The 19108-nt window shown below is 40.4% G+C and overlaps 1 protein-coding gene across 2 annotated transcripts in view; it reads left to right on the top strand.

The window, feature by feature from the left end:
• Window positions 1-19108, top strand: part of arsb (arylsulfatase B) — a 225803-nt gene that overhangs the window by 65596 nt on the left and 141099 nt on the right. For both annotated transcript variants that reach the window (XM_039758386.1, XM_039758385.1), the window contains exon 5: window positions 1545-1788. In XM_039758386.1, coding sequence (XP_039614320.1) covers window positions 1545-1788 — 244 coding nt within the window. The remainder of the gene's footprint in view (window positions 1-1544; window positions 1789-19108) is intronic.

Here is a 19108-nt window from a genome sequence, read left to right on the forward strand (position 1 = left end):
TGCCTTTCCAAATCATGTCCAATCAACTGAATTTACCATAGGTGGACTCCAATTAAGCTGCAGAAACATCTCAAGGATGATCAAAGGAAACAGGGTGCACCGGAGCTCAATTTTGAGCTTCATGGCAAAGGCTGTGAATACTTATGTACATGTGCTTTCTCAGTTTTTTTTATTTTTAATAAATTTACAATAACCTCAAGTAAACTTTTTTCACGTTGTCATTATGGGGTGTTGTGTGTAGAATTCTGAGGAAAAAAATCAATTTAATCCATTTTGGAATAAGGCTGTAATATAAAATATGGAAAAAGTGATGCACTGTGAATACTTTCCAGATGCACTGTATATGTATAATATATATATATATATTATATATATATATATATATATATATATATATATATATACAGTAATCCCTCGCTATATCGCTTCAACTTTCGCGGCTTCACTCTATCGTGGATTTTAAATGTAAGCACATCTAAATATATATCGCAGATTTTTCGCTGGTTCGCTGCTTTCTGCGGACAATGGGTCTTTTAATTTAGGTTACATGCTTCCTCAGTTTGATTGCCCAGTTGATTTCATACAAGGGACGCTATTGGCGGATGGCTTAGAAGCTACCCAATCAGAGCATGTATTGCATATTAACCAAAACTCCTCAATGCTATAAGATATGCTTCCCGCGCTGTGCTTGTTTGCTTCTCTCTATCTTTCTCACTCTCTCCGTCTGACGGAGGGGGTGTGAGCGGAGGGGCTGTTTGCACAGAGGATACGGACGCTCCTCTACAAAATGCCGCTTTATCGCGGTGCTTCTGTATACTTAAAAGCACGTATTGATTTTTTGATTGTTTGCTTTTCTTAGCGAGCGCTCTCTCTGACATTCTCTGCTCCTGACGGCGCTCTTTTGAAGAGAAGATATGTTTGCATTCTTTTAATTGTGAGAAAGAACTGTCATCTCTGTCTTGTCATGGAGCACAGTTTAAACGTTTGGCTAAAGGGTGTTATTTCATGTCTAGAGAGCTCTAATAATGTTAACAGGGTGGGAGAGTTTATAAGGGCTTAAAATATATAAAAATAACCATACAAACATATGGTTTCTACTTCGCGGATTTTCACCTATCGCGGGGGGGTCTGGAACGCAACCCCTGCGATCCAGGAGGGATTACTGTATATATATATATATATATATATATATATATATATATATATATTGCCAAACTTAGTTTTCTAATTTCTATATTGTTCCCAAAACACAGAACTTGGGAAATAACAGTTCACTTAACTAGCCCAGGAGTCCAATTAAAAACAGAAGCCGGTTGGAATAAAAACCTGCAGCCACAGGGGGCCACAGGACTGAGGTTGGGACACACTGGTCTAGACATACTGATGTTGGCTAGCTGCCCTCCAGAATGTCTTCTCCCAAATTCTGCAACGTTAAAAATCTGTCTGGGTGAAAGCAATGAGATTTATATAAAAAAGTCATTTTCACTGTCTTTTTATTACATTCCTTAAAACCCTCTTTCATGTTTTTTTCTGTTTTCCAACAGATAATGGAGGTCAGACTTTAGAAGGTGGAAACAACTGGCCACTAAGGGGAAGAAAATGGAGTCTTTGGGAGGGAGGTGTGCGAGGTGTGGGCTTTGTTACAAGTCCATTGTTGCAACAAACTGGAGTGATCAGCAGGGAGCTTATCCACATTTCCGACTGGCTGCCAACACTAGTGGGACTGGCCGGGGGCTCCACCAATGGGACTAAACCCTTGGACGGCTTTAATGTTTGGAAAACGATCAGGTAAATTCAAAGTTTTCAATTTACTATTTTTTTTGTGTTCATCAAAATCCATGCATCCGTCCATTTATTTTTGAACTTATTCAGCCCATGATGGTGGAAGCCGAGTTCAATTCCTGTATAGGGTTGTTCAGTCTATTGGTACAAATAAAGTACAGGAAAACTCAACTTTTAAAACAGTACAGTACCAGAATTTCAGTAATTTTGGTACCAGAAGTAAACAGTAGTTTTGAAAAATGTTATGCACAGATCTTTGTTCTTTCGCTCTCCAACACAATGTAGGCTCCACGTAGGACAAAACCCACCACACATTACCTTTCAATGCACCAGAGAATTCAAAGGGGAACTGTTGCTGTGGCAAAAGGCACCAGGCCGTACTATAGACTCCATGGAAGACAATTCTCCTAAGGTCGTATTTATAATTACCGCGTGAAGCTGGCGCGTAGAACGCAATGAAAATCGTGAGCATGGTCAATAGCCAAAACACATCCATACTTCTTGTGGCCCATTCAATCAGTGTGTTGATATTCTTGTAGTGAACACGTGACAGTTTTTGGTCAGCATCACATACTGTACCCTACAATGTCACAGCAGAGCAAGTGAGAATGGAGTGTCCAAAAACTTCGAAGGGAGGGAAGACATAATATTCTTATGAGTGGGTGACCTGCTTGATGAACAAATGCTCTTCAGATATTTTTGCATGTCTATCTTGCACTTTGATGACCTGTTGCATCATATTCAGCCTTCATCTTTCTGGCACCCACATAACCAGCCTCACCTCAAACTTCACCAATTTAGGTACACACTGCTGCATCTGCATTGTCACATGTTTAGAAAAAATTATACATACAGCATGTAGTTAAATCCCAGCACTGGCAAGTCTCCATGTCTGATGTAATTTTTATCATTTGACTCTCGCACCCAGCACAGATGTATCAAGTATAAACCACCCTTTATCAACTCCTTCCCTTCAACATACTTTACACTCCGCAGTGGACAAACCCTTCTCCACCCCTCACGCTGTTTGATAAACTGGAGACCTCCAAAGGGTCCAGCCAATTTTGACACACCTAAGAATTCAAAGTGAACTTTAACTTTGAGCAAAGCAAGGAGGCATGTAATTATGCAGCACAACAGGTGATGCACACATTTGTGTGATGAGGGGCATAGTTATCTGTTATTTGCTTTGGTACTGTTTTGGTACTGGCACTGGAAGACGTGTTGGTGACGCCAGCAGGAGGCACTTACCCTGTGGTCTGAATGTGGATCGCAATGCCCCAGTGCAGTGACGGGGACACTGTGCTGTAAAAAAAGGTCGCTGTCCTACAAGTAAAATGTAAAATCGAGGTCCTGACTCTGTGTGGTCATTAAAGATCCCTAGGCACCCTTTGTAAAGAGTAGGGTGTATCCCGATGTCCAGGCTAAATTACCCATTACAGTCTAGTCATTCTGGCCCCTAATCATCCCCTGTTTCTAATTGTCTGTCTCTCTCATCACTTCACCACCTAACAGCTAATGCTTGGTGAGCGTACTGGCGCAAAAATGCCTGCCGCCGCATCATCCAAGTGAATGCTGCACATTAGTGGTGGCTGAAGTGGCTCCTCATTCGCTATGAAAAAGTGCTTTGAGTACAGAGAAAATCGCTGTATAAATTGTAATAAGACTTGACTTGAGGAATTACCAGCCCTGTATACTTGAAAATAGGACAAAAATAAGAAAATGTCTTTACAGATACAAGATCAATGTGGAACAGGGGTGAGGTAAGATGGTAGCAGATTTATATAATGGAAACAGGAAGAGGTTGGATCTTGATTGATCCGAAACTGGAAGAGATGTTAATATTAAGCAGGATCTTAGGAGGCGGAAGTGACGTCTTTAGGAAGCAGGTTCTGACGAGGGTCTCCAGAGGAAGAAAAGGAGAGAGTGTTACTGGACAGTGCCACCTCTTGGCTCGGATGACAAACACTTACTTTTGAGCCCATTGTATTGTCTCCCATGCACACGTGTTACAAACTGTAAAAACTGTAAAAAATTATTTATTACTAGCCGATGCCCGCCGTAGCAAGCGGCAAGAAAGGAATTCAGAAATCAAGAAGAAAGAAATACTTCTTGAAAGACGCAGTTATGAATAGGTGTTTTGCTGGAGACGACAGATAATGAGTCGAAAGATCTAACCCTAGAAAAAGCCACATACAACTGACAGTGGCTGAAGACTGGTTGTTGTACATTAACGCACATTTTTGAAAACGCTTGTCCTTGGGACTTGTTGAAAGTCATGAGGAAGGCGAATCTGAGTGGACATTGTGTGTGTTTAAATTTAAAAGGGAGATTGGTGTCGGAAGGAAGGAGAGGGGATTCTGGGATTGAAGATTGTTTCAGAATTTTGGATAGCGATCAGTTTGCACTCAATAATCTCTTATATATATTTCTCTTCTGGTTCGTCCTGCTTCCTCTTCAAACCTGAACCCCTCAACACGCAGCCCACACGGCATTTCTTGATTCCTATTCCTTCTCTTCCAAACCCTTCCCCATGCTAGCTATGGCCTCCCATACACCCCCACGCCGCTTTTCTCGATTCCTATTCCTCCTTTGGACTACCGCATTCCCCACTCCTCTCTCATGACCCCATTGGTGTCACGTCACCGCCGAAGTGAAAGGTCACACGGTCAGGCTAGATATAGGGCCGTGACGTGACCGGGTTTGAAGTGGAAGCAGGACGAACCAGAAGAGAAATATATATAAGAGATTATTATCTGGGAGCTGATATCAAGACCTAAGTCAACATTTTGGTACCGACCCAACACAATTCCTGTTGCACTGGGCACTGGCTTTGAACCAAATCTAAATGGAGAGCAAGTTGATCGCAGGGCACACTCACACTGTACTCAGTCTATTTTGGGTAAATTTAAAGCTACAAACTTGCTTGTCTTTGGGGAGCTGAAAGTCAAGAGGTCAGAAACTGTGTGTGAATAGGAATATTCCACGTGGTGCTTACCTGTCTACTTCAAATGCCAGAACTCTATAGTTGTGAGGTAGGAATGATAATCACTACACCACCACAGTGATAGCTCATTCCTGAATAATCACAGCGGATTCAGTGACCGAGTTATCCAATGATAAAGATTATGACTTTGTTGCTGTGTAACTGTATGGACTCTTAATCAATCAATCAATCAATCAACATTTATTTATATAGCACATATTCATACAAAAAAATTTAGCTCAAAGTGCTTTACAAAATGAATAGAAAAATAGAAGACACAATAAAAAATAAACATAAGTCAACATTAATTAACATAGAATAAGTAAGGTCAGATGGCCAGGGTGGACAGAAAAAACAAAAAAAAACTCCAAAAGCTGGAGAAAAAAATAAAATCTGTAGGGGTTCCAGACCACGAGACCGCCCAGTCCCCTCTGGGCAATCTACCTAACATAAATCAAACAGTCCTCTTTGTATTTAGGGTTTTCATGGAAGGACCTGATGATGATGGTCACGTAGACTTCTGGCTTTCAGTCCATCAATGTTGGTGCATCATGATGCTTTGAGTAGGTGGAGGTGGTGCAGGCCGCCACCACAAAGAAACCGGAAAAAGAAACAGAAGAGAGAGTAGGGGTCAGTACGGATTTTAGAGCCACTGTGAATAGTTATTGTGATGAATTGAACATACAGAGTATCAGGATTAAGTTAAAGTGAAGTTATGAGACGGCCATATTAAAGTAATGTGTTTTCAGCAGTGTTTTAAAGTGCTCTACTGTATTAGGCTGGCGAATTCCTATTGGCAGGCTATTCCAGATTTTGGGTGCATAACAGCAGAAGGCCGCCTCACCACTTCTTTTAAGTTTAGCTTTTGGAATTCTAAGGAGACACTCATTTGAGGATCTAAGGTTACGATTTGGAATATAATGTGTCAGGCATTCCGATATATAAGATGGAGCGCGATTATTTAAGGCTTTATAAACCATAAGCAGTATTTTAAAGTCAATCCTGAATGACACAGGCAACCAGTATAGTGACATCAAAACTGGAGAAATGTGTTCGGATTTTCTTTTCCCAGTTAGGATTCTGGCAGCTGCATTCTGCACTCGTTGCAAGTGATTGATGTCTTTTTTGGGTAGTCCTGAGAGGAGTTAATGTTATCCCACAGTTTTCATTTGATTTTTTTATTTAAAGTATAATCTCTTCTGCCAGGAAAAACAAAGAAAAGACATCTAAATGGGAGCAGGCTGTAATCAGAAAGTCTGAATAGCTGTCATCAAAGTCCAAACACTAACCAGAAATTAAAGTCAATAGGAATAGAGATAATAATCAAAAAACACAGTTCAAGAAAATAACACACACAAAAGTCCTGCTTATCTGCAGTCTCACATGCTGCCTTCTGTTAGTCCAAGTCATTATGCCATCACACTTTTTGTCACTTACTTTCTTGAGCCCCTAGAAACAGACCGTCTCATTCTGGCAATGGCATAACAAAATGGAGGCGACTACCAGGAAACAGAACGGCAATGCAGTAAGCATTCAACAAAATGAAAATACAAATTGACATTAATAACAACACCATAAAAAAGAAAATTGTGAAGAGGATAGATTCTCCACCTGTTATATTGTGGAATCTCTTAATATTTTTTATGTGTTAATTTCAGTCATTTTGAGTGATTTGACACTCGTTTTGAGGGTTTTTAGGGTCAAAAAACATAATTCTGACATTCTTTTTTTATTTATCTGTCCACTTTAACAGTTACATAATATTTTTGATCATTTGGCTATCATTGTTTGTGCTTCTCAGTGAACGCCATTTATGACACCTGTCATTAGGACAGCATCCCACATTGTTAGCAGCGTGTCCTCCGAAGTTATGACCTAAGGATGAATGATGAAATGAGTTTTCTACACAAAGTACGATTTTTTGTTTCTGTTAACACAAGTCGCTTTTTTGTTCAGAAGATGGTAGAAAGAGAACAACTGAGGACGTCATTTTTGAATGAGTAAAAGTAATTTGTGCCTTCTACAAATTCTGCCTTTCTTTTAGTACTAGGGTGTTGTACAGTGGTAGCCCTTATGAATGTAGTGAGAAGTGAAGCAAAATGACACCTTTTATTGACTAACTAAAAAGATTACAATATGCAAGCTTTTGAGGAAACTCAGGACGCTTCTTCAGGCCCCTTCTTCTTACATCTTGTTTGAAAGCGTATCTAGATCTTTTTGAATTCTTTTTGCTGCCTTCTCATTGTGTCTGCCATTCCTTCAATTTTAGTGTCATTTGTAAATTTCACAACTTTACTAACTACATTGACATCTATGTCATTAATATAAATCAGAAAAAGTAACGGTCCAAGGACAGACCTCTGAGGGACTCCACTGATGAGCCCACTCCACATGGAGTATTCTCCTCTTATCTTTACTTTTTGTCTCGGGCTGGTTAACCAACTTGAGATCCAGTTTTGTAGGTTACCACTGATGTCTACAACTTCTAGTTAAAGAATTAATATTCGGTGTGGGACGACCTTCTCAAAGGCTTTTTGAAAGTATTAGTAAATTATTTAATAAGCTTTATTTTTGTCAAATATTCTGGTTACTTCTTCAAAATGTGGCAAGAGCTTCCTCTCATAAACACACACTGGCTGTTATTTAGCAGGTTATATTCATGTTCGTACTTTTCTGATTTATTTATTGTTATAATTTTCATAATTGTGCATGGCACAGAAGTATGACTTATCAGTCTGTAGATACCAGGATCCATTTTGTCTTCATTATTGAAAATTAGTGTCACACTTATAACTTTCCAGTCCTCAGGTACTTCTCCTTTCACAAGTGACCTCTCAAATATTCCTAATAACAGCTTCTAGATGACATCTTTAATTTCTTTCAATACACCTGATAAAATCCCATCAGGGCCAGAGGTTTTCTTAGTTGTCAATATATTGGTAGCTTGAAAGACACATCGGACTCTTCTTTTTGAAAATGTATGAACTCAGAATTTGTTTTTACTTCTGCATGAGGAATTTCATTGGTTTCTTCCTTTATAAATATTGTTTGTTCTGTTCATTTGCTGTTTGGTGAGTTATCTTTTATTCTACTTAGCTTTCTGATTTTGTCTGGATTCCTGACCAGTTTGCTCTGTTTTTGACTTTGCCTTTAGATTGTGTACTGGGACTTTTTCTTTTGGGATTACCCTTGCTGGCAACTCCGTTTTGCCGTGTGTGCTCTACAAAGCTTCATTGACTTATGGAGCATTTTTGTGATAATAAACCTTTTACAGTCATATGAAAAAGTTTGGGAACCCCTCTCAGCCTGCATAATAATTGGCTCTACTTTCAACAATAAAGATAACAGTGGTATGTCTTTCATTTCCTAGGAACATCTGAGTACTGCGGTGTTTTCCGAACAAAGATTTTTAGTGCAGCAGTATTTAGTTGTATGAAGTTAAATCAAATGTGAAAAACTGGCTGTGCAATAATTTGGCTCCCCTTGTAATTGTGCTGATTTGAATGCCTGTCACTGCTCAATGCTGATTACTTGCAACACCAAATTGGTTGGTTGAGCTCGTTAAGCCTTGAACTTCATAGACTGGTGTGTCCAATCATGAGTAGTAAAAGGTATTTAAGGAGGTCAATTGCAAGTTGTGCTTCCCTTTGACTCTCCTCTGAAGAGTGACAGACAGCATGGGATCCTCAAAGCAACTCTCAAAAGATCTGAAAACAAAGATTGTTCAGTCTCCTGGTTTAGGGGAAGGCTGCAAAAACGCTATCTCAGAGGTTTAAACTGTCAGGTTCAACTGTAAGGAATGGAATCAGGAAATGGAAGGCCACAGGCACAGTTGCTGTTAAACCAAGTCTGGCAGGCCAAGAAAAATGCAGGAGTGGCATATGTGCAGGATTGTGAGAATGGTTACAGACAACCCACAGATCACCTCCAAAGACCTGCAAGAACATCTTGCTGCAGATGGTGTATCTGTACATCGTTCTATAATTCAGCACAATTTGCACAAAGAACATCTGTATGGCAATGTGATGAGAAAGAAGCCGTTTCTGCACTCACACCACAAACAGAGTCACTTGTTGTATGCCAATGCTCATTTAGAAAAGCCAGATGCATTTTGGAACAAAGTGCTTTGGACTGATGAGATAAAAATTGAGTTATTTGGTCATAACAAAAAGTGCTATGCATGGCGGAAGAAGAACACCGCATTCCAAGAAAAACACCTGCTACCTACTGTCAGATTTGGTGGAGGGCTGTGTGGCTACTTCAGGGACTGGGGCCCTTGTTAAAGTCGAGGGTCAGATGAATTCAACCCAGTATCAACAAATTCTTCAGGATGATGTTCACGCATCAGTCACAAAGTTGAAGTTATGCAGGGGTTGGGTATTCCAACAAGACAATGACCCAAAACACAGTTTGAAATCTACAAAGGTATTCATGTAGAGGGAGAAGTACAATGTTCTGGAATGGCCGTCACAGACTGACTGACTTGAAAATCATTGAAAATCTTGATGACTTGAAGCAGGCTTTCAATGCTCGGCAGCCATCAAATTTAACTGAACTGGAGAGATTTTATATGGAAGAATGGTCAAAAAAACCACCATCCAGAATCCAAATGGCTCATCGAAGGCTATAGGAGGCGTCTAGAGGCTGTTATATTTGCAAAAGGAGGCTCAACTAAGTATTGATGTGATATCTCTGTTGGGGTGCCCACATTTATGCACCTGTCTAATTTTATTATGATGCATATTGCATATTTTCTGTTAATCCAATAAACGTAATCTCATAGCTGAAATACTACTGTTTCCATAAGGCATGTCATATATTAAAAGGATGTTGCTACTTTGAAAGCTCAGCCAATGACAAAAATCCAAAGAATTAAGAGGGGTTCCCAAACTTTTTCATATGTATTTTTTGTATCTAACATGGGATTTTGATGAGATTTTGGAAGTGATTTTGGGACTTGTGTGCTTTGAGACTTCTATTCATAACAGAAGGCTGTTCAGTTTTCTAACAGCCTGGAGAATGAAACTATTTCACAGTCTGGTGGAGCTGGTCTGGATACTCTGGTACCTTCTGCCAGACGACAGGAGAGCAGACAGTTTGTGGAAGTGATGGGAATGGTCATCCACAATGCTGGAGGCCTTCCAAATAAAAGGATTTTTGGAAAATGCCCGGATGAAAGGCAGGAAGGACCCAGTGATTTTCTCCACATTGTGCACAACCCACTGGAGGGTCTTGTGATCTCACAATTTACAATACTCATTCCACACCGTGGTACAGTTAGTCAGGATGCTCTCTTGGGTGGCTCTTAAGAAGGTTGTAAGGATGGGAAGGAGAAGTTTGATCCTCCTTATTTATCACAGAAAGTATGTCCGCTATTGAACCCACTTGGCCACAGTGGAAATGTTGAGACTCCAGTGGAGGTCCACTGTGGATCTTGGTGCTTCTCAGCAGGCTACACTACCATCTACCTAATAAACTGGAGAGCCAACCGTTTCTGGAGGCACCTCTTTTCAGTCCATGTCTTTCCACCTTTTTGTTCACTACTAACAGGTATATTAAGGTATAAGATATTATTCATAAAATGAATGTTTCCCTTTTCAGATTATTTTTTTAGATTTCTCATTAAAATCTCTTCCCTCAATGTCAAAGTGTAATCAAAAATCCTTGGGATAATTGCCAAGTTCCCTGTGACTCAGAGTATCTGTTTATATTTTCTGGACAGTCCAGTGAAATGTGGGGCTTGAAGGACGTTGGCTATTTGTTTTATCTTCTGCCCATGCATTGTTACAATCTGTATTTTATCAAACTGCACACTTCCTTAAAAAATAATCCACTCTCAGTGCAAGTGATTAGGATATGCTTGTCTCTTGATACTGCATCTTAATCTCACTTAGAATTTCCAGGATGCCTTTTGTGGAGAACCCAGGGCACTTCTCGTTTTCATTCTAAAAATGTCTCTTGTTTTTATTCTACAGGACGTTTCGTCACTTAGAGTTGAAAAGGATTCATGCTGCGTCCCTCTTACACAGAATCTCTTTCAATATTTTTGTTCTGCTTGTTTGAATTTTTTTTGGTTTTAATGCATTATTCCCTAGGGCTCAGCTAGTGAACCTTTTGTGCTGACAAAAAGGAAATTCCATTGCCCTGGTATAGAATTTATTTTTTAGAAACATAGTAGGCATTTGTTTAATTGATTATTAATATTGTAGGCAATCCAAATAACTATAATTATGACAGGGAGGCATTTTTATAACACATTTGTTGTCACAATTTTACTGAATACACTCCATTTGCCACAAGGGCAGGCGCCAAATTAATTCTCAAAGGACTGCCCTTGTATGGACCCAGCCCACCCAGAAGCGTCTGGTAACTGAAAAGCAGCACTTACTGTGTTCCTCTTGTGTATTTTCAAGAAGGGAACTGCTTTTACTGTTACATTTGAGTTTCCTGCTTTCAAAGGTTTTCTGTTTTTCTATTCCTTTCTGTGATCACTGGAATACAAAGACTTAAAAGTCATTAGCTATATTTTTGTAGATGTGATTAAAAGGAGTGATACGGTTTTTCCTTGCTTGTATTTGTAATTTAATATGACTGGAGCAATCATATGGAAAACCAAGTTAAAATATCAATATCAAACACGCATAATCTTAAGGCAAACTAAGCCAACTGCTGTTTATGTACTCGATTTGCAAAAGCAGTACTGCATATATAAAAGATAGTGAATAAATTCAGACCCAGAAGTTTTAGCAGATAATATGCTGTAAATATCGGGGTGGGTGCTACTAAGTCATCTCCTGTTATTATTCTTTTCCACCCTTAAAAATCAGGATGAGGATTTTGCTTCTAGAAGTGGGCCTCGGAACATCACAGAAGCCTGCTATCAAAGTAATCCTCATCCCAAGCTCAAGAAGCCGGCTTTTGGCCTGCATGGGCCCAACAAAAAGAGTTTAAAGCTTTAATGTTCAGAAAAGTCATATGGGGAGATGCCATATTGTCTAACCCATTTAATCCAGACCAGGGTCGTAATACTCGTAATACTCAAGGCAGGAACAAGTCCTGGACAGGGTGCCGGTCCATTGTAGGGTGAACACCACACACTCACACTCGGGCCAATTTAGAGTTGCCAATTCATCTAACCAAACCTGCATGTCTTTGGACTGTGGGAATAAACCAGAACACCTAGAGGAAACTCATACAGACACTGCGAGAACATGCAGACTCCATCCAATGAGGACCCAGCATGCAACCCCTGCTGTACTTACTGCAAGGCAGCAGTGCTACCATTTCGCCACCGTGCCGCCCCTATTGTGCAAGATAAACCTGTGGCAGACGGCTGGATGTGATACCCAGCCGGGACTCCCAGGAGGACAGGAGGAAGGCTTGCGCCTCCTCCAGACCACGAGGGGGCGACTTCCCTGGTTACACTGGGGACCACAGGTGCAGAACTTAGAAGCTCAGCCCTGCAGGGGCCTGTGGTCACCGCCAGGGGGCGCCCCGGTGCCTGGAGAGCCCTGGACCTCAGCACTTCCGTCACACCAGGAAGTGCTGCGGGAAGAAGACTGGGGTCACCCGGAGGGCTTCCGGATGCGCAGTCGGCACCTCCGCCACACAGGGGAGTGTCCGCGGAGGAGTGTCAGGAAGCACCTGGAGCCCATCCGGGCTTGTATAAAAGGGGCCGCCTCCTTTCATTCGAGGACTGGAGCCGGGCAAGGAGTGGACAAAGTCTTGCTGGAGAAGAGTGGAGGTGGCCCGAAGAAGGCAGGCACTGGCAGGAGAGGCCTGGACTTTGGGGTTCGGTGCAGAGGCACCAAAATAGTAAATAGTGTAAATAAAGACGTGTGTGTTGGGTGACAAAATGTTGTCCGCCTGTCTGTGTCCGGGGCTCGTTCCACAACTGTAAGATTTCCATGGTTAAAAATGACACAAACAAAATTTTGTTATATTTTAAATGTATTAAACAAGAATGCAAACAAGAACAGAAGCAAAAATAGATTCTAAAATAGGGTATGTCTAAAAACACAACTCTCAAAGTAAAGAAAACCCATCCACAGTTCTAAATTCTTATTCTTAAAGCAAGTCAAAGTTCAAAAAACAGAGAATCAGAAAAGTACTTACAATTCAGATAAAGAGCAGAATGAGAGGAGAGTTCATGTTAATGCTGCCATGAGGGCCACTATCCTCTCAGTCCAATATAAACGCTGGTGCAATGCCATGGGGGCCCTGTCCCCTGAGGCTATATTTTAAAACTATAAGGCACTTAACGTTCCCGACTGCACAGCATGCCAGCAGTTTCTAGTGGAAATGGAGTTAGTAGAGAATGAAAAGTATAAACTAGGCAAGGTCAACTACTGAGAGATCGAGAATCTAGAAAACAACCTCAGAGCACAGTAACAAAATCATAGACAGGGATGAATAGGAAGAAAGTTGCAAACTAGTATATGCACTATACTGAAAAATGACAAGAAGGAGAGAATAAAGTGTCAGGGACCTTCTGGTACGCTATTTAACCCAAAAAATGATTGGGAAAAAAAAGTGAGTAAAAGTATCAATTGAATTATCTCAGATCCTTGAGTGCTTCTCTTCTCTGGCTTCTAGTGGGGTTTCTTTTTTTGCGGAGCACAATGGTCTTCATTCTCTGGTTCACTAATGAGGGCAACATTTTGGCAATACGGTTCTGTAAATAGCCAATTGGGGGGAAGAGGAGGTCCTTTGAGATAAGCTGGAAGTCATGTCAGCAGGCTTCATCCTCTGGACTGTTTGCAAAAGGAGAGAGGCTGTTGGCAATCACGCTTCTCCTGACACTGGCGCCTTTCTCTTTACCTCTATAATCTTGCGGCAATGCTCCCAACTCGCTTGTTAGCGACAGAATGTATACTGAGCTAAAAGATGTGGTCAAAAAGACAGAACAGAGTTTGCAACCACGGATCAAAATGAAGCACAAAAAATAATGTTAGAGAATTTTTAAGTTGAATCCACAAACTTGGACAAACCAAACATACAATTATTTGTATGTATAAGCAGGACAAGAAAATAGATGGATGGATTATCATGTCTTTATATAATATAGCTGTGAGGTTTCTTTTAGTATAACTGAAATACTGAGTACAAGTTTAGCCACTGTAGCATAAAGTGTCAAAGATCCATCTTTCATAAATTTCTACATACATAAGCAAAGAGCAAAACTTACCTTTACACTGGGGTACTTTAAGCGAAGATAGATGGATGGATGGATGTCATACCTTCCTTATATGGTAACACTTAGCCATTCAATCCGATTGCACCTGGGCTTGTCTCGTCCAGTGTCTTACAGTGAGGTGCACTTGCTTTAGTGTGTATGACCTTGGGTGTTCTACTGCTATGCAGAGTGGCTGTCGAACATGTAAAAGAAAAGAAAAAATATACAAGCTGAAGTGACTTCTCGCAAGGTAAAATTGAATTGTAAATGAATTCTTAGCTGAAGTCACACAGAATGTTTCTCTGTGTTACGATAGACAAGCTCGCAAAATTTGCCAATGGTTTTCAAAGGGAGATTTTGAAATATCTAAAACATGTACAGCATGCCTTAATCCATATCTCAATTAAAACTGAACCGTCCTGATAAATTTCCTTGAAGAATAAATGTGCTACATTTCAACAAACTCTGTCAACTGGGAGCCAAGTTGTTTCAGACAGACAGACAGACAGATGTGACTATTGCAGTAGGTGCTTTTCGCATTACATGAGAGTGATTATAAAAAACAACAAAAGTATAAAACATAAAGAAACGCACTTAAGCCAGAGAATATAATATAACATTCCCCAACCCAGAATAGGTGCTTCCCATGCAGATTAAAATATCCAGAGAAGGCACATGTTATTATTGTAAAAATGGTGAATAAAGGGATGAATACAAAATACATGCACATAAAGTACAAAATTAAGAAATTGTAAAGAATTGGCTTCTTCAGCCGGTTCTTTCTGACTCATTCTCATCATCTATTCTTCTTCTCTCTTCATTGTGGCTTCCCTCCTATCAAATGCATGCCTAGAGCACTCCTCCAGACTGATGGACAGCTTTAACCCTGGACTTGAGATCACATCCAGGTGAGCCCCACAATTCATTCCAGGGGTCAGGGGCAGCAAACTCAAAGTGTCAGATCTGATAATGCACCTCCGGGTTTCCAACACCATTAAAATGTCAGGTTCGCTATGCAGATTCTCTTCTACCTCCACTCTTTGAGGGACAACTGGGTTCATTAGGTTCTCTCCTTGGACTGTGTGTCTTCTAGTGGCCAGAAGGTATTACCTCCTGTAGTGTTTCATCTACTGAGTCATATTTTCTACATGCTGGGGCCTCTCCTTAATACAGTATGTTCCCAAAGGGCCCAGCATATGCACATTGTGTTCCTGTTATGAGTCTATACTTTTAATAAATGGATTTCTCTAAATATAGAAGTCCTGTCTAAAGTTTTGCCATTGATATATTTATTTTGTAACTTATAGAACATTTCTAGATAATTTTGATACTTTTTAGTGCACTTTGAGCAAGCATTATTTTATATTTTTATTTTTGTTATATTTTCACAACACCATCTTATATTCATGTGCACCACTTTTTTGTGAGTTCCTTTCTCTATAGACACTGTTGTTCATTGCCGGTGAGAACAGTACCAATGGTTTTAATGCCGGCGCAACGCTTCACTTGTCATCCACGATTTGGATAAATGTATATACTCCAAGAACAAACTATTGTGAACACCACAATGACACTGGGTAGGACCTCCATTTTGCTCTCAAAGCAGCCTCACTTGTTTTTAACATGGACTCCACAAGATGTTGGAAACATTCCTTTGAGATTCTGGTTTGTGTTGACGTGATTGTATCATCCAGTTTCTGTAGATTTGTCAGTTGCATATTCATACTGTGAATCTCCTGTTCCACCACATCCCAAAGGTGTCCTACTGGATTCGGATCTGGTGACTGGGAAGGCCACTGAAGAACACTGAACTCATTGTCATGTTCATGAAACCACTTAGAGATGACTTTTGCCTTGTGACAACGGGGTATTATCATTCTGGAAGTAGCCATTCAAAGATGGGTTAATTATTCCTATGTAGGAATGCACATGGTCAGCAGCAACACTCAAATAGGCCATGGCATCCAACATGCCCAAAGTGTGCCAAGAAAACATTTCCCACATTATTATACCTCCACCACCAGCGTGGACTCTTAACACAAGGCAGGTTGGGTACTTGGATTCATTCTTTTGCTGCCAAAGTCTGACCCTACTATCTGTGTGCCTCAACAGAAGCTGAGATTCATCAGACCAGGCTACTTTTTTCCAGTCTTCAACTGTCCAGTTTTGGTGAGATTTCTCAGGAAGTAAAGTCCTTGTTGTGCTTTTTTAACCAGTGACTTTGTGTTTATTGATCATGTGAGATCTTCTGAGATGCCTAAGAACTTAAAACTAGAGTCTGTGTCCACTCTGTCACTGTTTATATACAGTGGCCAGTTGTCATCCTGCTTCTTCCTGAAATGAATGATCATTTCTTAAGCTTTGTTTTGGTTTTAAGTATCAAGTTATTCTGTTTGTACCAGTCTGTCAGTCTTCTCACCTCCTTCCTGTAGGCAGACTCGTCTCCATTAGTGATCAGCCCCACTGTTGTTGTATCGTCTGCATATGTAATCATGGCGTTTGTGTTGTGGGCTGGTATGCACTTATACATACTTCATACAAAGACTAAAGGTCGGGGTTCAGCACACAGCCTTGCAGTGCTCCAGTGCTGAGTAACAGAGTGGGGGAGCAGTGGGGGTCCATCCTGACTGACTGTGGCAGGTTTGTTAAAAAGTCCTGCATCCAAAGGCAGATGTTATGCTGGACGCCTTAGTCAGACATCCTGGAAAACTTTCAGTTGGGTATAATGGTGTTAAAAGCAGAGCTGTAATCCACAAAGAGCAGCTATGCATATGTTCCTCACTTTTTCAGGTGAAACAGTACAGTGTGGAGGATAGTGGAAATGTCATTGTCTATTAACCTATTAGATCAATATGTGTATTGGTGAGGGTCTGGAGAGGGTGCGAGATCTTGTTGTACTTGAGGAACAGTCATTCCAGACACTTCGTGACAACTGGTATTAATGCTATTGGCCTTTAATCATTGAGGCAGCTTACTGCAGACTGCTTGGAAATGCTACTATGGCGTATGTCTTTGGGCAGGTAGGGACAATGCACTGTGATAGGGAGCGATTGAAGATATTTTTAAATACCTCCGCTAACTCTGCAGTACAGTCTCTGAGAACCCATCCTGGGACACCATCTGGGCCAGCCGCTTTCTGTGCATTGATATTCCGGAATGTGTGTATAATATCAGCAGACTGTATAGTGAATACCTGGCTGATGGTATCTTGAGCTGGAAGTTACTCAGTGACTGTGGATGAATCGGTCAACCTGCCCGCGATATCATAATCGATAGTGGTCCTGTAAGTCACCTTGGTTATTAGGGTCTGCCAAATAGCCAATAATAGTTCAGGTTCAAGATTGTTTAATTGTTAAAGATCATCATAAATACAATCGATCTGTTCTTAACTCAATTTTTCTTTTTGTAAAAACTTGCTTGCTTTGTATGGATTGTAATTAAATTAATAAAATTAAAAATAAAAAAAATAAATACAAGAGGATCTGACAACTGGCACTGTTTTAGCGTTTGCATTACACTTCATTGATAGTCTTTGGCACTTGCAGCCTTAAACTGGATAAGTTGATTAAAAAAATAAGTGAATCAGTAAAGGCAAACGTGGAATAGCAACCACTTAATGTATCAGAGTGTGGCATAGTGGCACAGTAGTTAGTGCTAGTGTTTCACAACTCCAGTTCAAATCCTTACCTGTGAGAGGTTTGCACACCTTTTCTTTGTTTCTCTGGGTTTTCCTTTCTTCTTGTCACTTCCTCAAGACATGTCTTAGTGACTCGAAAATGGGCACCTATGGCTTCCCATACACAGTTCCTGCTTTTCACCCAGTACTGTCAGGATACCCTGAACTGGGCAAGTGGGTTAGAAAATGGATAAGTTAAAGCATCAGAATTCATTTATGTAAAATAGCATGAAGTCGGTTTGTTTTACTATTGTAGTGCTGGTGTCTATCTATCTATCTATCTATCTATCTATTATATAGTGCCATTCATATCTATCTATCTATCTATCTATCTATCTATCTATCTATCTATCTATCTATCTATCTATCTATCTATCTATTATATAGTGCCATTCATATCTATCTATCTATCTATCTATCTATCTATCTATCTATCTATCTATCTATCTATCTATCTATCTATCTATCTATGTCTGTTTGTCTGCCTGTCTGTCTGTTGTACCTTCCACTTTAACTTACTACATCAGTAAAGTTTTACATAGCCCAATTTGAAGGAGTACATATAGTGACCTCCATAATGTTTGGGACAAAGACATTTTGCTTTGATTTACCACTCTGCTCCACAGTTTAAAATTCCAAATCAAACAATTCAGATGTGTTTAAAGTGCACATTGCAGACTTTCATTTAGGGACATTTACATACATTTCGGTCACACCATATAGAAATGACAACACTTCTTCTACAAGGTCCCCCCCATTTCAGGGCACCATAATGTTCAGGACACAGCAATGGCAGATCTGCTAGAGTTGTCATATTTAGTCCTTTGTCGCATATCCCTTGCATGCAATGACTGCTTGAACTCTGCCATTCCCAGACATCACCAGGTACTGAGGATCTTCTCCGGTGATACTCTGTCAAGCCTCTAATGTGGCCATCTTCAGCTCCTGTTTTTTCTGGGAGCTTGTCTCCTTACATTTTCGCTTCAGTATATGGAAGGCCTGTTCTGTTAAATTCAAATCCGGTGACTTGCTTTAGCTTTTTTAGCTTTGAAAACTCCTGTGTTGGCTCAGCAGTATGTTTGGTATCATTATCTTGTTGTAGGATGAAGCGCTGTCCAGTGAGTTTGGAGACATTTACTGGAACTTGAGCATTACACTTCAGAATTCATTGTGTGTCTGATGTCAGCAGTTCCATCATCAGTGAAGAGAAGTGTGCCAGGACCTCTGGCAGCCATAACTGCCCAAGTCATAACACCCCCACAGCCATGTTCAACAGATGAGGTGGTCTGCTTTGTTTCTTGGGCAGTTCCGTTTCTGTCTAGCTCTTGCCATCACTCTGATGAGGTTAGTCTTTGTCTCGTCTGTCCACAAGACCTTTTACCAGAATTCTCTTTTAAGTCCTTTTTCACAAACTGTAATCTATCTGGCCATCCTGTTTTGCGGCTAACTAGTGGTTTACATCTTGCAGTGAGGCCGCTGTATTTCTGTT

The sequence above is a fragment of the Polypterus senegalus genome, chromosome 7 (assembly GCF_016835505.1).
Source record: "Polypterus senegalus isolate Bchr_013 chromosome 7, ASM1683550v1, whole genome shotgun sequence".
NCBI classification, from domain to species: domain Eukaryota; kingdom Metazoa; phylum Chordata; class Cladistia; order Polypteriformes; family Polypteridae; genus Polypterus; species Polypterus senegalus.